The sequence below is a fragment of the Neofelis nebulosa genome, chromosome 11 (assembly GCF_028018385.1).
Source record: "Neofelis nebulosa isolate mNeoNeb1 chromosome 11, mNeoNeb1.pri, whole genome shotgun sequence".
NCBI classification, from domain to species: Eukaryota; Metazoa; Chordata; class Mammalia; order Carnivora; family Felidae; genus Neofelis; species Neofelis nebulosa.
Genome location: NC_080792.1, coordinates 58,960,971 through 58,988,253, shown reverse-complemented (window position 1 = coordinate 58,988,253; position 27,283 = coordinate 58,960,971). Strand labels below are relative to the sequence as shown.

Sequence of the window (27,283 nt, the reverse complement as noted above, 5' to 3'; positions counted from 1 at the left end):
TCATTCATAAATACAAAATTTTATTTGCACTTCATTAGTGTAGAAAGACCACAATGCTTTTCATATCACAACACTCAAGACACGCCAAGTTATTCAAATACATAATTACTTATTTACCTTGACTAAACAAAACAGTGCAGTTTTAATAAAAGATATACCAAAGGTAGAGTTCACAAATCCATTATCAGACCCCCCCAAAAAAAAAAAAAAAAAAAAAAAAAAAAAAAAAAAAAAAAGGAAAAAAGAAAAAAGAAACACAGTCTAGGCTTAATGGGAATAAGCTTCACCATAAAGGGGAGAAGTTTTACCATTACAAAGGTATAGAATGTTCAGGTAAATACATGTATGTTCTTTGATATAGTAAAATGTATCTCTTTAAAATTCCTTTAAACAGGATTTGTTTAGGACAGCAGCGTTGTTTTAAAATCTTCTTCTATACTTTCAAAAACACTTCTTTCTTTATTGAATCTTTGTAGTTCTTAAAAGCACAGGGTATGTCCGTTAGGATACCATGAGAGGGATTCTGCGGCTGCAGGACCAAGTCGACCCCTACCCTCTAACCAGCGACACTCTACCGTGACATAACATCAATAAATAACCCTCGATGACGGCTAGGAACGCAACTCTGCCTGCGGCAGAAATACTCCCATACTTCAGAGATGCTACGGCTGGGGGGAAAGGTCTTGTGTAAAGAAAAAGCACTTATGATAGCTTTTTTTTTTTCCCAAAAAGTCTTTAGTTTTACAAATTTTCTTTAAAACAGTAAGCGAAGCACCACTTTCTTTCTTCTTATCAGAATATCTTCTGTCCTCCTAATATAATTAACGAGGACAATTATATTATTTATTTCAAGAAACATTATACCTTTCATTTCTCCCATTCTTCATATTAGAAGTACTATGTTTCCCAGTATATGTACACTAGAGGCTGGGATAATGGATGAAATGTAATAATTTGGAGGGAAATGTGGAATCGATAACCAAAACTTACCCAGGATTGCATATCTGCATATTTACAAGTTAGTGTGTAGCTCTGACTTGGATTACAAAGTGCGAAAGGAAATTGTCAAGATGATTGTAGTGCAGAAGAGAACATTTTCCCCTTTCCAGGAATCACTTCCACTTTGTCTCCAAAGGAGCAAATCAACAGCATCGAACGTGTGGTCGAGGTGGAGGCAGTTCTGGTGGAATCTCGGGTTCTGGTTGTAATGAGAGGATACTATTGGACAACTCGTTCCTTAAAATATCCAGAGGCATCTTAAGGATAAAGAAAAAAGACAAATGTATTTAACCATGCAGTGTGTATGTAAGTGCTCTGCAAATTATATAAGAAAACAAAGTATTTTTATTTGTATTTTTTTTTAAGTTTATTTATGTATTTTGAGAGAGAGAGAGAGAGAGAGAGAGAGAGAGAGCGCACGCGCGTGCAAATGAGCTGGGAATGGGCAGAGCCTGGTGTGGGGCTCGATCTCCGGAACTGTGAGATCATGACCTGAGCCAAAATCAAGAAGCAGATGCTCAACCGACTGAGCCATCCAGGCGCCCCAGAACAAAGTATTTTTATATAAAGATCTCCAATCATCCAAGTTTAATTAGATGTTCAAATATAAAGGCAAAAAGTGAAAACCAGGTTCAGGATACTTCGTGTCACGGCACTAACACTCCCCAGCTTACATCATACCCTATGGTAAAAGAAACCAGATGGGTCTCATAAACATATTTTCCCAGAACCTAGTAATAATGGAAACTTAATGCATTAAAACAGAAAAAAAAAATGGTTCTGCATTTGACTATGGTTTCTTTCACTAAAGAAAAAACCTCTCTTGGCAATTATATACACAATGATTTTATTTATTTAATTAATTAAAATGGTTATATTTATTTTTGAGACAGAGAGAGACAGAGCACGAGTGGGGGATGGGCAGAGAGAGAGAGACACACACAGAATCCGAAGTAGGCTCCAGGCTCCGAGCTGTCAGCACAGAGCCCGATGCGGAGCCCAAATCGTCAACTGCAAGATCATGACCTGAGCCAAAGTCGGACGCTCAACCAACTGAGCCACCTAGGCACCCCTAAACAATCATTTTATTAGAAGCTTCTGAATTATGCTTGAACTAGCAGATTATATGTAGTAATAGCATATACACTTAAGGAAAGTTTCTTACTAAACAAATCTTTGAATGTAAGCCTACAAATGCTTGAAGAAATTGGTGTTCAATGAAGCTATCTAGCAATTTTTCTGCAACTGAGCATCACGGAAGGCCTGATTAATGGAATCATTATGCTGGGGAGCATAGCACTGAGGGGGAGGCAGGGCCCAGGGCTTTCTCCTCCCCGAGACACCCACAAGCTCCAGGAGGTCCCCACTGTCTTTATCCAATTCTTGTGGGAAAATGGGAAAAAAAGGAAAGCAAATGTCACATAAACATGGCACACCGTTACACCTGCTCCAGTCACTTCACCAAACCACGTTTAGGGTTCAGCCAACCTGCGCACCACGCTGGACACGGAGAGGCCCTGGGCAGGACACGGCTGTCACCACAGCTGGATGCCTCCAGCCGAGTTAACCACCTCACCTGGTTCTTCAGCCCCCGAATAACTACCCTAACCGCCCTCTCTAAAACATCACAGAGGGAACAAAGAATTTCAGATGAAATATTTTCCGGATATTTTACCTTTTTCAGAATGTCATCAACAAGCTTCAGAAATATTTCGTCCACGTTGAAGTTGTCCTTGGCACTTGCTTCACAGAACCGCATCCCAGTTATCTGCTGTGCGAACTAAGAATACAGATTCATTTTTTCCTGTGTGGGGTGCAGTGTGGTCTCGTGTGTGGCCAGGTGGCCTGGGACTGGGGGAATCACAGCTTTTTGGGCTCCCTCTTTCAGGGAGGGGCGGGCCAGAAGGTCTGTTAAGCCCCGTTTAAGCTCAGAGTTCACTGTGCCCCAAACCCCTACATGATAAGTTAACAACACAAAACAAAATCCCTGACGTGATGACGTGATGACGTGATGACGTGATGCTGGGACCTTCAAGTCGAATTACTTGCCCAAGTTTCTAAAACTGCGATGCATCTGACATTCAAAATGTGAGTGTCACCGATTCCCTAAGGAAGGTTATATAATACATGAGAGTAAATCACGAAAGCAATTTTACGGCTTAGGAAACGTTTCTCTGTAGCAAATGTCAGAACAGATAATAATGCAGTGTATACTGATGCGGACAATCCTCTCCCCACTTCGAAATGCGTTCTAAATCCTCCTGCTCCTTCTAATCCAAACAACTGAGAAGAATGTGACTGTGTTGTTTCATAATTTAAAGAAATTATTTAAAGACAAAAAGTCTATCCACTGCTAAGTGCAGCGTGGACAGTGACGTCCCTTCTGCTCCCCACATCTCTCACCTTCTCTCCCTGCTGCCTGGTGATTTCTCGGTCAGTTTCACAGTCCAGCTTATTTCCAACTAGGAGAAGTTCTGCATCCTCTGAGGCATACTGTGGAATTTTAAAAGAAGCTCCATTTCAACGATGGGCAGTCATACACTGACAGGAAACGTAAGCCAACCTGCTCTGTTGCCACCATTATCTGTTCATCCCCTCCCCAAATCTCTGAGCAGCTACCTTGTCCCAGGCAGGACTGGTTCAGGTGGGGTCTAAGACATCCTCACAGGGCTCAGGGCTTTAGAAAGCGATGGGGTAACAGGCATTAGGAACCACAACCTTCTGAGCCTTTGATCAGCAATTTCTAAGAATCTCTTCTAAGGAAATGGCTCACAAAACAGGCACAGCTCTATGCTTAAGATGGTCATCAACTGAAGAGAGTCCGACAAAATAGATGGGGAATGAAATAAGTCAAGGTACATAAAAAGAATGCAGCCATTAAAAAAACAAAACAAAACAAAACAAAACTACCCATGCTTCAGAAGAACATTAATAGGACAGGAAGGCTGGCCTGACAGAATATTCAGGGAAATAAGCAGGCTGTAAAACTACATGGAATATGGATTCAATTTGGTTTTTCAGAATGGTGAAACTTTATTTTATTTTTTTTTTTTTAAGAGAGAGGGAGTAAGCAGGGGAGAGGAGCAGAGGGGGACAGAGAACCTTAAGCAGGCTCCATGCTCAGTGTGGAGCCCAACGTGGGGCTCATGACCTGGGATCACGGCCTGAGCCGAAATCAAGAGCCAGATGCTCAACTGACTGAGCCACCTAGGTGCTCCCAAACTATACATTTTTAAATTTACTTTCATGTTTGATTCCCCGAATTTTCTATTGTGACAGGTATCATTAATCCCACAATCAGGGAAAAAAAAAGTTAAGCTACAGTTCTAAGTTTTCAGAAAATATAGGTACGGTAGGACCTCTCTTCAAAAAAGACTAAAGTCTCTTGAACAACTCATTTAATTTTGCATATTCTACACAATTACTTGAGACAGGTTTGCAGCAAAGGCACCTGAATGGTGTGACGTTGGCCTAGTTACTCCAGGGTCTCCGTCTCCTTATCAGACAGTGATGTATGGGTAGGGGAACAGTGCCCACCTGACGAGGCTGGTGCGGAGTGAGCGTGGGAAATACTCAAGAAACAACAGCACTTACTCATAAAGAGGTACGCAGCAAGAGTCAAGTATGAAAGAGGGGAGAGCATTAGATCTCAAGACCCCAGCAGACTCACAAACTGAGTACCTAATGGGGCCCTGAGGCTTGAGGTCATTGCCTTTCAGTCTATGGGACTCACCTAGGTTCTCAGAGGAAAACAAAACACCTACCTTATCAATCATCTTCATCCATTTTGGCAAATCGTCAAAAGTCTCCTTCTTAGTGATATCATATACTAGTATGATCCCCTTGGCACTTCTGTAATAAGCTGAGGTAATGCTGTTGAATCTCTCCTGCCCTGCTGTGTCCCTAAGAAACAGCAAAAATCAGCTCCCAAACAATAACCAGAGGGAGCAACTCCACCTTCCAAAGCAAAACGGAGGCTCTTCCCCACCCCTCTGCAGGCTGCTTCTAGTCCCATCCATGCACATGCATCATTATTAGTGGTGAGGAGAGGAAGTTTTTCTGAGTTAGTTACATTCAGACAAAAACAGAAGTCCCAACTTCTCTCAAACCGAGGTTTTAAAAATAAGAAAAACAATGTGTAAAATGACAGAAAGAGCTACATCCTCTTCAAGCCCTCTTGCTTTTTTTCTTTTCTTCAACGTTTTTTGTTTTTGTTTTTGTTTTTGTTTTTAATTTATTTTTGGGACAGAGAGAGACAGAGCATGAACGGGGGAGGGGCAGAGAGAGAGGGAGACACAGAATCTGAAACAGGCTCCAGGCTCCGAGCCATCAGCCCAGAGCCTGACGCGGGGCTCGAACTCACGGACCGCGAGATCGTGACCTGGCTGAAGTCGGACGCTTAACCGACTGCGCCACCCAGGCGCCCCAAACCCTCTTGCTTTTTAAAAGTGATCTCTGTGCCCTGTGTGGGGCTCGAACTCACAACCCTAAGATCAAGAGTTGCGTGCTTTACCAACTGAGCCAACCAGGTGCCCCTGCAAACTCTTCTAACCGGCATCAATGGTTGTATCTGATTTTGTAGAGAAGCTGACCGAGAGTCCATCACTAGTGAAAAGTATCATAAACTCAGGGTAGTTATTTTATTAATCCTTCTAAAACAGAACAAGGGATCAAAGGGGAAGGGAGGAGACATCAAGAAGGTTTGTAATACAATAAAGCTCATTATTGTCTGCTACTAAAGCTAAAAGTTGTATTTATTCTCCAGGCTGAAGTCGATCATTTCAACATAAAGGATGATGTAAGCTTACTAATAGCGTATAGCAGCTGGCTGAGACATATTTTCTCCATCTAATAAGCCAAGAAACTGCTAAAAACCATCATGTATTTATGAATGAGCCCGACACAGCAGGGCTTCTGATGGGGAGACGAATGTCTTTAAAGACAATCCATAATTTAGCTTTTCCCAAAGAACCTGAACTCACAGCATACTCCTGGGGGTCACGTGAGACAGGCGGGTCATGGTGTACTAAGACGGGGGCAATGCAGCGAACAAACAAGGTTCTTCACTGCAGGGCCATTCAAGGCCTCCACGTGACTTTGAGAGGTGGTGAGAACGTGCAGATTTTCCCAAATGTAACTGATCAAAGACTACTTCCCTTCAGGTGCGCTTTGTGGGGCTGTATCCCTAAAATACTCTTTGGCAACGGGGTTGTAATTTATGGCTTTGTTCAGACTGGCTTTGCTACCAAATTAGTTCCCATTAGCGATGGCGTTATCATGCCAAATAAACAAAAGAGCTTGTTGGCAAATTCATTTTCACGTGAAGCAAAGCCGTTTGCTTTGTTCCAGAGGATATAAGAATCCCCTGCTGCTTCTGACTGGAAGGCCCAAGAGGGCCAAGGCTGGTCTGTTTCTGTCCAGCAGGGTCCGGCAGAATGCCTGGTCCACAGCGGGCCATCAGTAAGCCTATGCTGAACAAAAGGTTACCGATTTAAAGTGTCGACGCTGACGCCACTTCAAGGCAAAATAAACTTTATTTTTTGACCGAGAAATGCCAAACAAAACTGGAAAATTGAATAGGATAGATGGGGACTGAATTCTTCAAGATTCCTAAGAAACCCTGAAGACCACACTAATAGGCACTGCACCTTGAAGGGAAGTGAGAAGGAATGGGTTCAGATACCATTTCATTTACATGAGGAATCAATGAATACAATTCTTTTCTGGAATCCTACGTATCTAGGGGCATAATTAATACTTATGAATCAACAAAGAGTTCAGTCTTTCACGGCACGGTTTTCCCAGTCTATCACAGTTATGACTTGATCAAATTAGGCCTTTTTGTGTTTTAAAAAACACATTTTTCTACTTTGAAAAGTAGAATTGTTAAAACAATATAGCTACACCACAAATTTAGCAATTAGATTTAAGACCTTCAAGGAACATTTTGGGAATTATGTAGTTTAATAAGCCTTTACTCTAAGCAACTTTAATCTGGCTATTGAGTGTAACTCAGCTGACATTAATTTCTATAGACATTCAATGAATTAGAGTCTAGACAGTGGGGGCTCAAAACCAGTGAAATTAGAGATAACAACAATAAAAAATTGCTTTTATTTAAGGAGGTAAGAAGACTTGGCATGAAATCTACTCTCTTTTTAAAGAGTTTTGGGTATAAAATATAGTATTGTTATCTACAGGCACAATGTTGTACAGAAGTTTCTAGAGGTTTTAATAAAAAAACTAACAGTTGGGGCGCCTGGGTGGCGCAGTCGGTTGGGCGTCCGACTTCAGCCAGGTCACGATCTCGCGGTCCGTGAGTTCGAGCCCCGCGTCAGGCTCTGGGCTGATGGCTCAGAGCCTGGAGCCTGTTTCAGATTCTGTGTCTCCCTCTCTCTCTGCCCCTCCCCCGTTCATGCTCTGTCTCTCTCTGTCCCAAAAATAAATAAACGTTGAAAAAAAAAAATTAAAAAAAAAATCATTTAAAAAACTAACAGTTGAAGAATAGGAAGAGTAAAGGGCATTTTTGTTTTTCACCTTTTGAGAGAGAGAGACAGAGAGACAGAGGGAGGGAGGGAGCGAGGGAGAGAGAGAAGATGCACACATGTGGGAGAGAGGGAGGAAGAGGGAGGGAAGGAGAGGGAGGGGAAGCAAGAATCCTAAGCAGGCTCCAAGCCCAGTGTGGGCCCAACATGGGGCTCCATCTCACAGTGGTGAGATCATGACCTGCGATGAAACTAAGAGTTGGACGCTTAACCAACCGAGCCACTTGGCTGCCCCTAAAGGGCATTTTTCATAGTTAAAAACACTTGTTGCCTGAACGCAGTTAGCAATGTTCAAAACATTAAGAAATTAGCAGTCTCTGCTGGCTTTAAGTCAGACACAAAAAGGAGGGCAGACCTCAAAATGCAAAATCTGAGGCAATCATTCCAACACAAGTAAACGAACCAGTAAGTTCATTTACAAAAACCCCAATGAGGACACATTCGTCAGTTCACCACTCCCATTTAATGGCATTCTTTAAATTCCATCTTTTGCCTGGCTCTGAATGCTTGAGGTAGAAAAGCACCTTCCTTTGAGAGACTGTTCCGTATTTCCAAAACATGTGGCTTTTACAAATTTGTTTTCTTTTCCTCTCAAGCTCCTGTGCTTATTTCCCCTGCTAAATTATCTGTACCACATATGGTCACAGAATAGGGAAATGAAATGCCAATGCAGTTCAACAAGAACTTCTTACATACCCACTCTGTACCAGCACCATAAAAATCCCACACAAGTGCCCGCTTCTCAAAACCTCACATGCTAATAAGACACCAATGCACTGATCATGCTTTTGTCTTTCTGTGAAGATGCAGAATCCTACCATTTCCCCTCTTTATCTCCATAAACCCGAGTTTTCATTACAATGATAAAGAGCTGATTTCTCGACATTTACAGTGTATTATATTGCAGGGAAAATTGTCACCTGCTGCAGCGGGAATATGAGGTGATCATTTCCCTCTCTGCTTTTGGTGCAGACCGAAAGATTCCTGCAATTCTGTTTCCCCAGTTTCGTAATACAACTGTGCTTTGAAAATTCAAAGATTCTTACTAGTTGTATTTAATATATCCACTTAAAGATGTAATTAGGAATTTGCAGGGCAAGGTCCTGCAATGTGCATGAAATGTCCCATCTCTTCCAAACAGAGGATGAAAAACGAGCCTGATGTTGACATAAGAATGCTGGCAAGATAGACAGGGATGATTAATTTTAATTCTGCTTGCCTAAAGGTAGGAGACAAACGTCATAGTTCCAAAGTCCATTTCGACACAAGAACTCTAAGTCCCTGTGTATGATCTTCAGGATGGCATTCGGCATTCAAATGTAAATTCATGAACCTATATTCTAGTCGACACATTTTATTTTAGCTACACTTACGTAAAGGTCTTTTACACACACATGAAGAAACATTTTAGATGCAGAGATGAGAAAATGGTCCTTTTTCTGACCACGGATAATCAAGGAACTGAAAAATGTGGCCATGACATAAAAACGTGGCATAAAGTGTGACGATGCCGTCCGTAGATTTTGGTAACTTACACTTTTAGGAACCTACGGTTAATATTTTCTCAGATGGAAATCGTCACGAAAAAATGCACTTCTTCCAATCAGACCTCTATGAAAACCGACTGGGAATGTCCATGGACTGACATTCTAGAAAATCAGAGCACAGCTATTATTAGCAGAGCACAGGCTACTGAGGCTCTTTGAAGAACCCTCTCCAACTACACTGGCTCCTCCCGGGCCCTCAACTGTGACAGTAAAGTGGTGACAGCATGCCCGCGACAAAGCAGACATGACAGCAAGAGTACAAGCACCGCTTCTAACTCTGAAGTAACTCGTGTTATTACTTTAAATCGTGAACCACGACTCCAATACTTCCTTTCTATCTACTGCCTAACAACGAAGAAAATGTTTAATCCTTTACGTAAAAAGCTTCAGAAGACAACAATCTTACTTTGAGTGTTGTGTGATTAACAAGTGGCAGGCATTTTTTTTTAATTTTAATTTTTTTTAATGTTTATTTATTTTTGAGACAGAGAGAGACAGAGCATGAACGGGGGAGGGTCAGAGAGAGAGGGAGACACAGAATCGGAAGTAGGCTCCAGGCTCTGAGCTGTCAGCACAGAGCCTGATGCGGGGCTCGAACCCACGAACCGTGAGATCATGACCTGAGCCGAAGTCGGACACCCAACCAACTGAGCCACCCAGGAGCCCCAACAAGTGGCAGGCATTTTGTGGATACGTTATTCCCTGTTGAAAACCCCTTTGGGAAAAGAGAAGTCCTTCCTTCCTCACTGACTCATTGGGATATTCCCTGTGTGAAACCTGTAATCAACCTTTAAATACACTCACTGAACCTCATTTTTCTCCCTCAGTTAATATTCTTCGAAAGAGTCAAGGAGAAGCAGAGGAGTGGCTCTGGGAAACGTGGTCACATCCAAAAGAAACGTGGTTCCTGGGTGTCCTGTACATTTCCCGAACTGCACCCTCTCGCTTTTCCCCGCAGGGTGGGGTAAGGCGAAGCCCTCTCAGAGCAGATTCAAAGGCGCCGTGGTGAAATTCCACAAGTACCCAATGTCAGCAAGCACAGAGTCTTAGTGGGCTGAGTTCCAGGGAGGCACAGGACATCTGGACATACTTTTCACAGGTCAGATTACTACTGCCCGAGATGAAAACTGAAATATTAATACAGTAATTAAGGTATGTCTTTTTAGATAGGCCCTGAGGTCATCCCTTAGACACTGCTGTCATTCAGTAAGCAAGCTTCAGACATTCTAATATTAGCCACATAAGCCTTTATTCAGGATAAAGTATCCTTCAAAAAGTATCTCCCCCACACGTGCTAGGTACAGAGGTAAACATACTCTGGATGATTTTTTTTTTTTTTTTTTTTTTTTTAAACTAGGCTTCATGCCCAGCACCGGCTTGAACTCACCACCCTGAGATCAAGACCTGAACTGAAGTTAAGATTCGGAGCTTAACCGACTTAGCCACCCAGGCGCTCCCTGGATGATCCTTTTAATAACGGTCTTTTACTTTGAGAAACTTAACAGAAGACCATGGGGGAGGGGAAGGAAAAAAAGTTAGAGAGGGAGAGAGCCAAACCCTAAGAGACTCTTAAAAACTGAAAATAAACTGAGGTTGATGGGGGGTGGGAGGGAGAGGAGGGTAGGTGATGGGCATTGAGGAGGGCACCTGTTGGGATGAGCACTGGGTGCTGTATGGAAACCAATTTGACAATAAATTTCGTATTAAAAAAATAGGGATTGCAAAAAAACCCCCAAAAAACAAAAAAAAAATGGTCTTTACCTTAGAGAGCTTACAATCAGAAACAGCACGTGTGAAAGATCCTGTTAGCTCCAGAGTTCAAAAAATGGGCAGCAACGTACAAAGTTTGCGGACTTTCCAATCAAGGGCTAATAAAATATATCCACGTTTTTTGTCATCAAGTATTTAGACAAGCCTGTTCATGTGTCGAAATCAAGCCAATAACCCCCAAACCCAAACCGGCCTTGAAGTGGGGGAGAGTGGCAGGAGACCAAACGAAGACATTACCTGGGAGCCTCCAGGAGGCGGCAGTGCGCTCGGCTGCAGCCGGGCCCCACCCAGGGCACGGGTGAAGGATGAAGGCATGGCACTAACACTCAAGCATTAGGTGACCGATGATGCCACAGATGAGGCAGCAAGTAACGCGGATGAAAAGCAAACACACACATGGTGGACAAACACTCAGAGCTGAGCGGACCTGCAGAGGAGTTAGTAGGCTGAGTACACAGCAGCTGTGATGTTAAACACAAGAGGGCGGTCTCGAACCCCTCAGCGGTGCCACGTTTAAACCGCCACCAGATCCGCGCTGCACCCCGCAGGTCGGTCTCCCGGGGGAAGGGGGCGGGGGTGGGGGGGCGGACAGCTCCCGGCGCCGCACGGCTGCAACACGCTGCGACACGGCTGGCTCGGTCGCCCAGGCGTGGTGCCGCGACAAAGGGGCTTCTCTCCGGAAAGTGGCCGCGGATTCACACCCAGCTGGCACCCGTGGGGCTTACGTCACGTGCCGCCAGCCACGCGTCCAGTGGGAGCATGCGTGTGGCACGGCGGTGCTCACGCTCTGCCTGCCCTGGGCAGCCCCCCAGCCGTCTACGGGGGATCTGCCTTGAAACTGCGCGCACCCGGTTAGGGGCGTGCTGGACTTTCCTTGCGGGCGATCAAATAGTAACTGGAAAAATGTGAAAACGCGCATTTGAGCAATCATCTAAGCGATGACAGTTTTGCTATTATGTCAAATGCTTTGAAAAGAGGCATCGAGGCTCCAATCATTAAAGTTAACAGTGTTCTTTCACCGCTCCCCATGTGCAAATGAAATATGAAATGGGCAGACATTTCTAAATTTCCTCATTGTTCATTTTATTTAAAGATGAGCAAAGGAGAGGAAAAGTAGGAGAGGCAAGCCAGCTTGAACAGTTAATTGTATTAGACAGGCGAACAGACTGTGAACACACATGGTGTTACTGGGTGCACATCCCCACTTACCAGATCTGTAATCTGATTTTCTTTCCTCTTAGCTCTACGGTTTTGATTTTAAAGTCAACACCTGTAAATAGAAAGAAAGAAAGAAAGAAAGAAAGAAAGAAAGAAAGAAAGAAAGAAAGAAAGAAAGAAAGAAAGAATAAAATGCAGTTTGCCATAAAAAAGAATCCTATGTGTATATTTTGTATCATTATCAGTAAGACAAAAAACCTGGTGTACTAAATCCCAAAAGGAAAAGCAGAAGTCCACCAATGTCTATGATGCTCAGTCTATATTTCCACATACAAGTGTACAAAGTCAACTTGTGTTTTACAACGAAGTACCTACACAGCATTTGCTGATCGTAGTATGATTTATTGCTACCACAGTTTAGCATAAAAGCCATTTAGAAATTAGCAATTATGTTAACAACTGAATGGCTTTAAAGAATGATATATTGGGGAGAATTCTTACAGGAAGTGCTGGAAACTGAATCTTGAGTTCGAATAGCCTTAGTCTGGATTTAGAAATCACTGCATTGAGCTCTGTAGCATTCACAAAGAAGTCAGTTAATATGTAAACATTACTTCTTTATCACATTGTGAATAGCATGGAACAGGAATTATTTTTAAAAAACTTACTCATAAAGGTTAACATTCTCAATTTTAATTTTGATTCATTTTAATTCTGAGCAAACCGTCATGTATCACTCACTATCCTTCCCTAATTCAGCCCTTAAAGCTTCAGCTGATTTTTTTAAACCAAATTTTCATTTGTATATGTAACCTTATACAGGTCTCAGTTATAGAAAACTTGTACATTTCCAAACAATATTTTTTTTACACACTTTTTGTAACTGAAAAAACAAATCAAAGGGATGCTCACTAAATTGGAGAGTCAGAATTACTCCCTACGGGAACCACTTCCTGCCTGTCTCAGGATCCGGCATCACAGTGCTGTCAGGCCTTTAATGGGCAGGGGCCAATGTCCTCCAGTGAGTGCTACAGGACAGCATGGGGGTAAGGACCCTACTCCCAGGCTCTCCAGCTCACGGATTTGATGCAACACTGCAAAGTCAGATGATGTTCTCAAGGTGAAGTGAAAGACATGTGACTGTGCTTTATAATTAGCAACACACGGCAGACACCAGTGCAATACGAAAGACATGTTTACAACCTGGGGAGGGGGGCGGGGCACCAGCCCTTGGTCTGTACAACAAAGAGAAGTTGCAGGAATATAAACAGTCACAAGAGAACAAAGCTAGAGAAATACTCTGCATTTCAATTCTTAATCTCTTATACCAGACATAATTTCAAATGTCACAGAGAAAAAACTGGTTAATTCAATTTCACTTTCAGTTCTGGAACCGATTTGCTCTTCAAAGTCAAATGACACTCTAAACCAGCCTAGAAACAGAAAGCATGTTTGTGCATTACCAATATCTTCGGAGTTCCTGAATGACGCAACCACAGGGAAGAATGTAACTTAAAGTGATACTCTACAAGGCACAAAAAACAGCCTAGAGATATTTGCTAATAAATTCTGATTTTAAACAGGCACAGCTTAAAGACAAAACACTGGTCCTCCTGATATTAGCTAAAGTTAGGGCCTCCCCACGTTGCTCTGTGATGGCAAACTGCAAGTCAAATTCATATTTTTGTCATGACTAGTATTCTACTTTACTTGTTTCCAGTTTGAGGTTTTGTTGTTGTTGTTTTTTTAAGTTTCAGCTAAGGGGACTGTAACTTTAGTAAAACGTGTCACAGTGGCTGCTATTCTTTATTAAAAAGAATTGGCAGATAAAACTTCTTTTGTGAGCTCTGCTTCACATCAACTAAAAGAATCCCTTGAAACAGCCAGAGTCAATAATTTTTGTTTTGATTAGGCTGTTTTTGCTTAAGGATTATTCTGAACCCGAACATGTCAGACACTTTCTACCTACTTGAACGATTTATACAACTTTCACAATCCTACACCAGGACTCTTTTGTAACCACCAAGTCTAATGAATAAGAGTAAAAGCTAAGGCTGTTAGTGTTCAAAATCAGGAAATAAGTGGTAATGTTATCATCACGTGATTATAAACAGGTTACTAATTTTAATAGGACAACAAAACAAAGATGAACCCACAGCGAACAGGATTAAGAGTCTGTTGAGCCAAGAAGACATCTATCTAGTTTCAGGCACATGGGTGGATTGGCTGGTTGAGCGTCCAACTTCAGTTCAGCTCATGATCTCATGGTTAGTGGGTGCCAGCCCTGCGTCAGGCTCTGTGCTGACAGCTCGGAGCCGGGAGCCTGCTTCGGATTCTGTGTCTCCCTCCCTCTCTGCCCCTCCCTTGCTCATGCTCTGTCTCTCAAAAATAAAAATAATGTAAAAAACAAAACACACAAAAAAGACTATCTAGTTCTAGTGAGATGCTTAATGACAACTTCACTAACAACAGAAAAATAGTCTAAATCTAAAATCCCATTAAAATAGCCCTCTCTCTTAAATGCAATATCCTTTACCACATTTAACAGCCACTCAGTAGCTTGTAACAACTGGAAACTTACTCTAACTTATGGCTTGGAAACACATACTTGTACCAGAGTATACAACCATTTCTAAGAACATTACATCAAGTCAAAAATCTCTTAAGGTTGTCTATCTTAAAAATTTGCATGCCACAGAAATTATAATGATCCTTAATAGAAGATATTAGGTCATCTGTAGCCTCAGATATTCAGTGATTCATTTTAGGAAAAGTCAGCACAGAGCTGGCCTTGAGAAGGAGCTCCAGGGACCGAGGTTTATAAACAGGTAAGGGACAAAAAGAATGGCATGCCCATTTCCGGCCCTTGCTGAAAACCCAGTTTCCTACAGGTAACTTGACTACCAGGGGAAGCAATCAGCCCTACCATCGGTTGATGGGGACAGTCTCTGCCCTCAAAGGGCTTAGTCATACTGGCCTAAATCGACACCCCATGCAGTTGGCAAAGAAGTGCCTTTCTCTGCTGTTCTCTCTTCTCAGAGAACCTCCTTGTCTGCCCAGAAACCTCTGACAGCCCAGTTGATTCCCAATCTGAACCCGGCTGCCTGCCCCACAGTCCCATCTGTGTACGGTGTTCTTGGACCTGAACTTTCTCCTGGCCCTTATCACAACATTCCTTCTTTGCTGTTTGGTGTCTCCCTGAGGGCACAGTCATGCCTGACTCCCTACAGCCTAGGACACTGCCTGGCACACAACAGCAACTGGGTAAATCTGATGTATGAAAGCCACCCTCTCTTCTCCATCAAATACTAGATACGTAAGAAGAAATGCTGACTATTTTGGGGGAAAATTAAGGAAATTTATGACTGTTTAGCAAAAACAAAACAATAAAACTCACACAAAACACTTTAGAAGAAAGGAGAGGCAGATGTTCTGAGTGTCTGGTGCCCAGTACCCATAGGTCATTCCAGAAACAGAGTATTTCATTTCTCCTACAATTCTTATTGTTGACGGTAAATCCTTAAAAGACGGAGCAGTCTTTTTAAAAAAAAAAAAAAAAATTTTTTTTAACATTTATTCATTTTTGAGAGACAGAGAAAGAGCATGAGTGGGGAAGGGGCAGAGTGAGGAGACAGAGAATTGGAAGCAGGCTCCAGGCTCTGAGTTGTGAGCACAGAGCCCAACGCGGGGCTCAAACTCACAAACCCTGAGATCATGACCTGAGCGGAAGTCAAACGCTCAACCAACTGAGCCACCCAGGCGCCCCAGGGCAGTCTTAATATGCTTATAACTTCTCCCTCCATACACCCACCCCAGGGGATTATTATGGTAACACTGGATTCAGTCACTTAGACAGGAAGTGGTCCACTAAGTGAATTACTCTAGCAAAAGCAGCTTACTTTTCTTGAAGCTTGCTAATGCTATGAGAGTCTTTCAAAAAATATTTTAATCAGGGGTGCCTGGGTGGCTCAGTTGGTGAAGTATCCGACTTTGGCTCAGGTCATGATCTCGAAGTTCATGGGTTCAAGTCCCGTGTCGGGCTCTGTACTGACAGCCCAGTGCCAGGAGCCTGCTTCGGATTCTGGGTCTCCCTCTCTCTCTCTGCCCTTCCCCTGCTCATGCTCTGTCTCTCTCACTCTCAAAAATAAACATTAAAAAACATTTTTTTTTTAGTATTTTAATCATAAAGAACACAGGTTATAGGGGCTATAATTCCTATAACAATGGGCACAGATGGCTCTATTTGAGTCACCACGTCTCCTTGATCTTGTTTTCTTTTTTAATTTTTTTTAACGTTTATTTTTGAGAGAGAGAGAGAGAGAGAGAGCGCGCACGCAAGTAGGGGAGGGAGAGAAAGAGGGGAACCGAATCTGAAGCAGGCTCCAGGCTCTGAGCTATCTGCACAGATCCCCATGCGGGGCTTGAACTCACGAGCCACAAGATCATGACCTGAGCTGAAGTCGTATGCTCAACCGGCTGAGCCACCCAGGCGCCCCTTGAGTCTTGTTTTCCTTTAATAACAATGATAGTGGACGTCTGTCAAACGCTCTGTGCTGACATGGGATCCTACAGCAGCCCAGTCAAGTGAGCACTAGTGTCCTCCTTTTACAGAAGGAGACACCAGAGGGGAGACAGGATATGGTATTTGGCTGTTAAGGTCATATCCCGTGCTAGCTAGCCGAATGGCAGACCTTAGGTTCAAATTTGTAACATTGCCCGCAATGAAAAGTTGTTATGCTAAGAGTCAGATGCATGAAAACAAAAGGAAAGGTGTGAAATGTTCTGTGAATGACCCAGAACCACACTGATGGAGATGTTTAAAGAACAAAGCCTAACTTTACACTTGGTCTTCTCTGCATTTGTTTCCCATAAATCTTAGCAAATAGCATAAAGGGCTGGCATAGGTACTGCTGATATGACTTCTAAGATCCCCTTAAGGCAAAACAGTTCTAAAACAGGACCGTATTTCTTCCTGCTGGGCCACAAGAGGTTACAAAAGTGAAAATGGCAAAAATAAACAGAAGCGTCTTTCTTCACATTCCTTTCCAGAAAAAAGCTAAATAAATAAAAGCAAAAATAACACCGTGGTCCACACCTGTGATTACAGCCGAATGGACTGCTCTTTTTCTTCTCTGCCCTGCTTCCCTCCCCCTCCTCAAAGATCTGATTTTTCTTTACCTAACACTTTTAGGACGTTGAAAGATTTCACAGACTTTGGAATAAGTCTCAATTCAAACGGTGGCTGTCATGTTACGGACACTTCATAATAACTATCTTAAGTTCATACAGTGGCGTTTCTTCCAAGGACATAGATTCTATACAGGGTCATCCAATTTGGGACATGGTCTTTCTACTAAGGGGGAGGATTTCCAGTGTTTTCATGGCGCTGAGTGAGAAAGTAAATTAAGAAAGGAGTCAAAGTCACACAGAGGGAGGTAAATTTAACGCTGGAAAACAAGTCACTTGAATGCATGTGGGGCCAGTCTCCTGCCTAAACACCACCGGCCAGGGAAGAGTACAACCTATGTCCCCACAGGAAAGCACCACATAAAGAAAAGGATTCAATAACATAGAGACCGAGTGCTATGACTATAAAACACTCTGATCGGCTCAGCAGTAGGTACTGTTAGGAACACAGGAAAGTGATGGTAGGACATTAAAAAAATGCTTATCAGGCCTGAGGACATCAAGCATCCATCCTAGGAGTAAGATCTGCTTCTTCCTCCCGCAAAGAAAAGACTACACTGCATCTCGCCATCCCTGACACACGCAGCACGAAGAGATGGCACTTGGCTGGACACCTGCACCACGAACTCCACGAGACAGGGAGGAGTCCGAGGCGATCGCTTCAAAGGAGAGGCGGGAGGGAAAAGAGCATATGCCCCACAGAGCCCGTCAGAACCGGCAGGCGGCTGCATTTTCACGAAGTATATACATTTAGGAAAGCACTTCACAGAAAGGGTCTGTTCCCTTCGTAATAAAAAGATGAAGAACTCTTCTATGCTGCTTCCTACGCCTCAGGTACTATTCTAAGGGCTTTATGTCCATTAATTCACTGCAGTGTATGCACTTGCCAGTTTTATGAGGCAGATATTATTGTCCCCATTCTACAGATGAAAACACTGAAGTCCGAGGGGCTAGGAGCCGCCCAGGGCCACTGAGCAGATGAGTATTAGAGCACCGATTTGAACCCTGCGGGTGGCTCCAGGCTACACTCTTACCTCACCGGGGCAGCCTCATCTGATAAGAAAAGGAGGGAAAGGCTGCAAGATATAAAGCTATCTTTCATGGTAAAAAAGTTGTGCATTGCTAAGGAAATATTTTTAAAAACTAAGTGAGGTCTCCTGGTGGCCTTGGACCTGCTGTTCCTGCACCAGGAAGCCTTCCTGTGCTCCCTGGTTACAGACACACATACCCCTCTCTCACAAGGTGGGGACAACGTGCCTTGAGTCACGACAGGAAGAGAATATTGAGGGAGGGGAGGAGAATCTGAAAACAAACAAAAAACAACCAAAACCTTAGATGATAAAAAGTGGATCAGTAATATTTTCCTCATATGCAAAAAAAACATTAACTTGACTACTATTCAGATTGGGTCCATAAAAATGCAGGCACTGTCAGATGCATTTTGCCCTTTAGCCAGGTCATGTGTTTACATTTTGATTTTCATATTCACCTGTATACATTTCGGTATGTATCTCTAAAGGATAAAGATTCTTTCTTGGGACTGTTTCATCTATGAGACACTTTTTTTTGCATTTATGGTATAGATTAGGAGGAGATGGGAACATAACTGACATCTATAATTGTCCCTTCCAAGCCAGGTACCTAAGATATTTCATCTCCATTTATTCCCACACGTGAGACAAGAAAAGCGTGTAAGTCCTTCTTATTTCTTTTCATGAGTGCGGAGACGGAGATTCAGTAGCTCACTAAAGACACACAGACAGCTTGTGGTAGAGGCAGGACTCACATCCGGGACCCTGTATCCCACCTCTGAAATCACACCATTGGGGTGGGAGGCAGAGAACGGTGTCTAGAAGGAGGAGTGGCCAAGGAGAAGGTGGAGTGCTTTCCTTTAGAAGTGAAAATTAAAAGTGAAAATTTGATGGTAGGTGTGATGGGTTAGCAGTCAGCCAGAAGGGGGGCTCTGGTGCGGCATGCCTGAAGAGGGAGAGGAAGCACGTGAATGACAGAGCTCCTGGTTTACAGAGGCCTGTTCCATCACCGGGTCTCCGCTTAGAGGGTCCTGGATCCTAAATTAAGGTGGGCAAACCAGGAGAATTTGATTCACCAGCTACTTCCGCCAGAAGCCCGCTTGAGGTGGAAATAGAATCTGTTTGGTTTTTTTTTTTTTTTTTTAATTTTTTTTTCAACGTTTTTTATTTATTTTTGGGACAGAGAGAGACAGAGCATGAACGGGGGAGGGGCAGAGAGAGAGGGAGACACAGAATCGGAAGCAGGGTCCAGGCTCCGAGCCGTCAGCCCAGAGCCCGACACGGGGCTCGAACTCACGGACCGCGAGATCGTGACCTGGCTGAAGTCGGACGCTTAACCGACTGCACCACCCAGGCGCCCCGAATCTGTTTGGTTTTAAAACGAAGAAGGCATTACATAAGCACCACAAACCAAACATTGGAGGCTGTCAGATTTGGAGGGGAAAAGGTTTTCAATGGAATCGAGTGTTCTATTCAGCCGGTGTGTTTTCTGGTTTTAAAGGATAAGGGGTTTTGACAAACATAATCACATTCAATTAAGGGCACTATTTGAGGTCCGTAGTTTGGTTTTCCAAATGTCAAAGATGTGCGATAAAAGGACAAAAGGAGCATAATCAATTTCTTCCTCTGTTGAAGTACAACAGCACATAGCACTTTACCTCTTTTCTGAGGTTTTATTGTGGCTCTTTCCATGACTCACCTGCCCTTCTGAAAAAGGACAAGCCAGGTAAGGAGGTGTTAGCTTTGTGCCCTTTAGAATAGCTAGCAGAATGGTGTCTTACAGAAAAACAAACAGCCTCCTGGATAACACCTACTGAGTGACTAGGCTATACGAAGCTACATTTTCTTTATAAATTCCAACAAATGCTTCATTAGAACAATGTATCTGGCACCCAAGGCTGGAGAATAATTTGGATTAGCAGTTCTCAAAGGAACCTACTCTGCCTTCTGAAGCCAGTTCTAAGATCTGCTAACAGATTGCTCCTGGCAGATTCCACGCGGCTGGAGGGAGAGAGGCAATCTCTAAGAATCTGGATCTCTATCATGCATAATAAAACCTTTCTTCTTCAGTGCAGAACAGTGAAAGAAAGGCTGAACGCACTTAAGCCAGGTCTCTAAATAGATTTTTATTCAACCTGAACAAGCAGACAACTAAATTTCCATATTTTCTTTGAAAGCTAACTATTCCACAAAAAGGGACGTACGTGGTGCTCTGCACAAGCCTATCCGTTTGCACTGAGTTCATTAAATAAATCAAGCTAATGACAACGCATAGCATCTGCTGGTATAAAAACGAAATGTTAGCCATTCGCATCTGTTCCTCTCACACTGCCATCTCCCTGAGTCATCGTGTTACATCATTTTGGCAGAGGAGTGAGATGGCACTGGAGAGGCTCGGTGTTGGGCTCTTAGGGTGGGAATTCTGGACAACTCTCCTAATTCTCTTCTAAGTGAAGCAATTAGGCAGATCAGCCATGGCATGGAAGACTGCATATGAGCACACAAGAGCAAAATAAAATACACCATTTGGAATTTTAACCCAGTATTAGATGCTCATTCTGGGATTTCCAGCAAAGATGTCTGACCTGTTTCCAGAACGAAGTACAAGCAGCTTCCAGGCAATGGAAGCAGCGGTTCCACTGCTTCCAGGTAAAGCCGACCAGACCCCTGTGGGCTGCATTTCCCCCATCATGTCCCCTGACATTCAAGGCCAGACCCACAAGAGCCGCTTCTGCAGGCGACTTATGCCCACCTGTTTCCTGATAAAATGCAGCCACCTACCTGTACCACTGAGCTTCCCTGCCCATGGAACAAGCATCCTCAGTGCACCTTCATCTTAACTCTGGACAAAAGGGAGGAGTCTGGCAAAGAGAACACAGGGACCATGGCCAGTAGCTGGGGGAAAACAGGCTCCAGTAAAGCACCATCATCTATGACCAGTCACTCTCAGGGGCCAGCCTGTGAAGTCTGATGTGCTGATGTGCAATGAGAAAAATGAAGAGTGGTGAGGTTCTCGGAACTAAATTCAAAGAACTTTTTAATCCTGATAGTCTGTCTTTCCGTCTTTCTTTCTTTCTTTCTTTCTTTCTTTCTTTCTTTCTTTCTTTCTTTCTTTCTTTCTTTCTTTCTTTCTTTCTTCCTACTGAAAAGTTGCTGACAGCAATTTAAAAAAATGTCTTTACCTGGCAAAGTAAAAGAACTGGCAATCCTAGGTTGGCTTCCAGCACTCTAGGGGAAGTTTTACTGCCCAGGAAAATCAGAATTCTGTTCTAGACTGCCTTACTCCTACTTCTCCTCCTATATTCATGTATTCATATGTATGAATATATTTGAATATATATTAAGGATATATTTTATACATATATGTATAAAATGTTGGAACATTTTAAGAGATATGCAAAAGGCTGAAGATGCTCGAATGATCGAATATTTAGGTAAGAAATACAATTCTTAGAGCGTATGTTAAAATCCAGAAGGCAAGTGACAAGTGATGATAGTGGCATAATTTCAGAAAAGTCAATTTCATTGATACCATAGATCAATGACAGCACTATCTTCACAGGCCTGCAGGGGGCCTCGATTAAGTTGTGAAGGACTTCATGGTGTTTGATTTGGAGTCACAGAATTTTCACCAAGCAAAGTAACTTTAAATTTCCAAATAAGCTAAGGAACGGTTAGAAAGAACTCACTTGTAGTAGCAACCCTGGCCCTGATCACTTGCTGACCAGCTGTGACATGTGGGTAAGTTGCTTACCTCTCTGGGCCTTTGCCTCCATATCTGTAAAATGGGGATACATTTCAGGATTGCTGTGAGGATTAGACAGTGTCCCTTTTGCTGGCACATAGTAAGTGCTCAACAAATAGTAGCTACTACTAATAGAATGTTACATTTTATAAGCACAGACAACTAAATTACTTATCCAAAGGCACAAGCTAGTCACTGACAGCCTAACTCAAAAGCCCAGGTTCCTCATTCATATGCCAGTGTCTTCTCTAGAATGCACTGTTGCCGGTGTGGGGGTGAAGGTGGGTGAAATCATTTCAATTCAAAGTTAACAGTTTCCAACAGTTATACAGAAATAAAACAAGTGCTGAGATATATAAAATTTAATTGATTTGTTTCCTATATGTCAGATAGTTATAAATTTCTATAGCAGAACTAACTTGTTTCTATTTCCTTAAACGTCAAAAAAACTCTACTGCACTTTTTAAAGGACCTGTCAAATTATGCTAGTTATATCAATTAATTCAATTCCATGAGTACAAAATCCCACTTGAAAATAATACTCCATCCTAGACAATTTGCATTAAATAAGTCAATTAGTAAATAGTCTTTCTAGCTTTTTATACCCTGGTGAACTTTGTGTTTTTTAAACCAGAACAAACAAAAAAATCAACATTTGCTCATTTATAATTTTATGAAATCCCTTGGGATTTCAGCTACAATCTTATTTATTTCTTTAAAATTTTTTTCTTTATTTGACAGAGAGAGAGAGAGAGAGAGAGAGAGAGAGAGAGAGAGAGGGAGGGAGGGAGGAGAGGGGCAGAGGGAGAGAGAGAACCGTGAGCTCACAGCCCTACACAAGGCTTGATCCCACGACTTCAGCATCATGACATGAGCTGAAAGCCAAGAGTTGGATGGTCAACTAACTGAGCCACACAGGCACCCCTCCACTACAATCTTCTATAAAAAGTTCAAGTGAACCTGATTCTCTGTAAAATGCCACGCACGGAGCCACTCCTGTAGATTCTGAATTACATGAGTCCTTCACTTTAGTGACCCACCTGGGCTGGCACATGCTCAGAGACTCTTCCCTGCCATGCTGTGGGGTACGGAGTCATGAGGAGCACACATCTGCAAGCCCAGACAGGGTAAGGGAAAGTCCTCGGTGGAAGAGGCTCTTTCTCTACGTGGATCCAATGTTACTACTGAAACTTGGAAAACTGGCCTCAGAAGCACAATTAGCTATGAGCTCACTGCTCAGACGTAGGCCTTCAGGTCAGGTGACCACAATTCCACACCACACCCAACACGACATTTAAACATCACTTTTCTTTGTGTGTGTTTCTGTTTTAAGTTTATTTACTTTGGGAGAGAAAGAGAGAGAGAGAAAGTGAGAGTGAGAGAGAGAGAGAGAGAGAGAGAAAGAGACAGTGCACTAGTGGAGGAGGGGGCAGAGCCCTTTGTGTCAGTGCAGAGCCCGATGTGGGGCTCGATCCCACTAACTATGAGATCATGACCTGAACCAAATTCCAGAGCCAGATGCTTAATGGACTGAGCCACCCAGGAACCCCAAAATACCATTTTTCTAAGGCAACTTGCAGAATGAAGCATTCCGATTAGGAGGAAGCCTCCCAGACACAGCCCTCTTCTTAGGTTCCCCCACTGGAGGGGCTTCCACTGTGCTCCTGGAGTATTTCATACACATTTCCACCACTGCTCTTACTAACAGGGGCATCTTGCTCCCCACAGGCTCTGAGCCACTTCTGGACAGAGACCGTGTCCTGCTTACCACTGGGTAGCACAGTACCTCACACCCAGTAGGAGCTCAGTAAATGATCTGATAGCTGGAAGGAAAAAAACACAGGCAGGGATTGCAGGGGGAGGGGGCAGCTAGTTAGCATTCTTCAGCTGTCTTCATACTCTGGATCAGACCACAGGTTATCAACTTTCTGTGAACTTCCCACAATTATTAAAAACTTATAGAGTCAAGTACTATAGGCTATGTTTGGAAGAAACAAAAACCCAACTGCACAAGGAACCCTGTGGTGGTGGCAGCGTGGGAGACATGTGAAGTGTGTATATTTGTTTGTTAAGGGGACAGAGAACCAAACTGCCTGGTTTCCTTGCCTCCTGTTTCTTCATCATTCCCCAATAAATATCCTATGTAATCCTGCCAAATTAGTTTCGCTGTCTCCATGCCAATGCTGTATTCAGAGGCCTTTCCAGCTCTAGTTGCTATGGGATAAGGCCCATGCTCTTTAGCATGGCAGTCAAGGTCTGGAATCTTCAAGCATTATTCCCAGGGTCCACTAATGAGTCTTTTCCAGAATGTGTCTGTGAGATGATGATTTATACTAAGAAATATATATTTGGTCTTTGTCCCCATTTCAGTCACAGAGCTCCTAGAACCCTTGGGATTTTCTAAGGAGAAAATCATGAAAGTATCTTTTGGTATGTTAATGAGGTGACTTTTAGAATGCTCCCAGAGGTGACTTTCAGAATGCTCCTCACCAAAAGATGGGGGCTGGTCAACAGAAGAACTAAGTGATTAGAAGGTTGGAACTTTTGTTCCCCACCCCAAGGAGGGAAAAGGGGCTGGAGACTGAGCCCAATCACCACTGGCCAATAATTTTACCAAGCCTACATAATGAAGTCTCCATAAAACCCAAAAGCGCAGGTTCCAGCTTGGGGCTGGTGAACACGTGGATATTTGGGGAGAGTGTCATGCTCCGAGACCACATAAACACCGGGTCCCTTTCTGAATCACGTACTTTTATGACTCACTGGTAATCTAGTACACAGAAAGTTTCTCTGAGTTCTGTGAGCTGCTCTAGCAAATTAATCAAACCTAAGAAGGTGGTTGTGGGAGTCTCTGCTCTACAGCTGGTCAGTCAGAAACACAAGTGAAAACCTGCACTTGTGACTGGCTGTGAAGAAGGGGGCAGTTCTGCACAACTGATCTCTTAACCTGTGGGAGTGGGTTCCACTGTGGCCCCTGCTTAGAAAACCCTTATTCACCCCTTCTCTTTCCCACTCTAAAGTACACCTTTGTCCATTTCCTAAACACCCCCTCCACCCATGCAAGCCCTCATCTAACCACCCATAATGCCTGTGCTGATTTCTCTTTATCACACGGTACAACCCGATCATCCCTCATTTTTATATATTTTGAAGTGTGCAGCCATGAAACACTGATACTTCTGAATTGCTTTTAACTCTATCGACATCAGATACTAAAATAACAATGTGAAACCTCATTCGTTTGTTCAATTCTTCTACGTGATCCAAGACTGGATATTTAAAACAGGTATAGTTATGTTACTGAATTTTAATATCCTGGTCCCAAGGGCATCATTTTAAAAACAAACGGTACAGAGAGCACAAATATTTCTCAAATAATCTATTCCAAAAAAGCAGAAAGGGAAACACTTCTCAAAGGCAGAACAAAAAAGACAACATGAAATTTGGGGGGGTTAATTGTCCAATAAGACACTGAAAATGTAGTAATGTCTTGTTATAGGACATTTAAAAACCAATTCGTCCCCAAATTCTACCGTGGTGGCTACCACTAGTTACAAAGCTAAGTATGTGTATAAGTATGTGGGAAGATACTTTTAATTCTGTATTTCACATTTTAACACCTGTCAATGTTTCTTGGACCTCTGGACCTCCTTGGGGAAATCCTGTATTGCCTATCACTGAAGATGACTGCCCTTTACTTTGAAGAATTACCTCATCTATGGGGTTCCCTAGCTTGGACAGCTTTAAGGGGTTTGCCATAGAAACAACTTCTACCCACACCAACCTGACCAACCTCAATGCCAACTCCTGTAAATCCAACTTCGTTTAAAAAAAAAACAAAACAAAAAAAACTCCCCTGCAGTTTCGATTTTAGATCCCGAGGACAAAATACTTTCTGACCTGGAGAGTTACTGTATTTACATCACCGTTGTACTTCACCCACCGGGAGGACCCTGGCACACTCCTCCCCATTTCTGCAAGACCTAGGGTTATGTGAGGTCATGAACAAGTACAGCTGAAGTCCCTCTGTCCCGCATTCACAGTTACTACAAGAAATTTAGTGTAGTTTTAGTCTTAATATTCTCCCCAGATCCTCCACAGGGAATTTCAAGCTTCATTATTTCAGCGCATCAGAAAATGGGAGTTCAAAATTAGAAAATAAGCCCTGGTTCTCACAAGGCACTGCTAAGGCACCAGAATTGGCTATAGATGACCCACTTTGCCTATCTGGCCAGGGGCACAGCTTCTGCACTTCCTGCCTGCTTCCCACATCGCATTACCTTTTTTCTTGGGTGAGTAATGTAAGGGGCAGGAGTTTCCGTGGAGAGATTCTCACAGTCCCTGAGAGCGGAACAGGACCAATGTATCACCCTGGTCTCATGACCGGCTCTTGGGGGGTGCGAGAGGGGACGCTGGTTCAATAACCAGCTCGGATCAGGGACGTGGGAGGGGCGTGAGGGGTCTGTGCCGGGCGAGGATGGAGGGCCTCGAGGCCCCAAGGGCAAGTGTGCGTGGAGACTACACGAAAATCTCGGCCTGGCTTTGGGAACAGGATGGAGGGGCTTCCACTGGGACCGCCCCTCCCCCTAGATTTCACCGAGAAGCCCATCCTCCAAATGCAAGGCCACCCAGCTGGAGAGGGAAAGGCTCACGGACGCGAAGAGAAATGAGGCCGGCAGGGCGCAGGGCACTAGCCCTGGGGACCGCGGGAGGGCAGAGTCTGCGGCGGAGGGGCCCAGCTGGGGTCTGGCCCAGCCCCGGCGCCCTTACCCACGGTGGACTTGCAGGCTTCGCAGAAGGTGTCGTCGGTGAAGCGCTCCATCAGGCTGGTCTTGCCCACGCCACGGGAGCCGATGATGATGACCTGCAGCTTGAAGTCGGCCGGCCTGGGGGGCTGCTTCCTCCGGCGAGCCTGGCCGCCCGACAGCGCCGGGGAGCCCGCGCCCAGGCCGCCGCCGCCCCCGGCCCGCCTCTGCAGCGCGGCGGCCGGATCCATGCACGCATACGGCTCCCGCTCGGCCCGCCGCCCGCCGCCGCCCGCTCCCGGGCCGCGCGCCCCGGGCCCTGGCGCCCCCTCGGCCTCCGCCGCGCGCCGGGGGTCGGCCCCGGGCTCGACGTCCGCCCGCTCTAGCGGCCCCGGCAGCCCGCGGATTCCGCGCTGCAGCTGTGCCTCCGGCCGGTCCCCTGCGCCCGCGTCCAAGCCGCCGCCGCTGCCGCCGCCGCTGCCGCCGCCGGGAGAGGAGGAAGGGAAACAGCTACTCCGCAGCAGCGGCAGCAGCATCCCGGACGAGGAGGGGCAGG

General features: G+C 44.1%; 1 protein-coding gene across 1 annotated transcript; it reads right to left on the bottom strand.

The window, feature by feature from the left end:
• Positions 1-27,283, bottom strand: RAB12 (RAB12, member RAS oncogene family). The gene is made up of 6 exons (XM_058692683.1): positions 26,753-27,283; positions 12,071-12,131; positions 4,764-4,902; positions 3,403-3,492; positions 2,675-2,779; positions 1-1,256 (listed from the first exon to the last, which is right to left on the bottom strand). The coding sequence occupies exons 1-6, from the start codon at positions 27,261-27,263 to the stop codon at positions 1,143-1,145; spliced, it is 1,020 nt and encodes a 339-aa protein (XP_058548666.1). The 5' UTR covers positions 27,264-27,283; the 3' UTR covers positions 1-1,142.

What these genes read in the sequence shown, in the direction of transcription:
- RAB12 (XM_058692683.1), bottom strand. Translation starts at nt 27,263, where the DNA reads ATGCTGCTGCCGCTGCTGCGGAGTAGCTGTTTCCCTTCCTCCTCTCCC. An exon ending in GGATGAAGATGATTGATAAG is followed by an intron (nt 3,493 to 4,763) that starts GTAGGTGTTTTG and finishes AAAATTCCACAG; the next exon opens with TATGCCTCAGAGGATGCAGA. An exon ending in TTGATGACATTCTGAAAAAG is followed by an intron (nt 1,257 to 2,674) that starts GTAAAATATCCG and finishes TTTATCCTTAAG; the next exon opens with ATGCCTCTGGATATTTTAAG.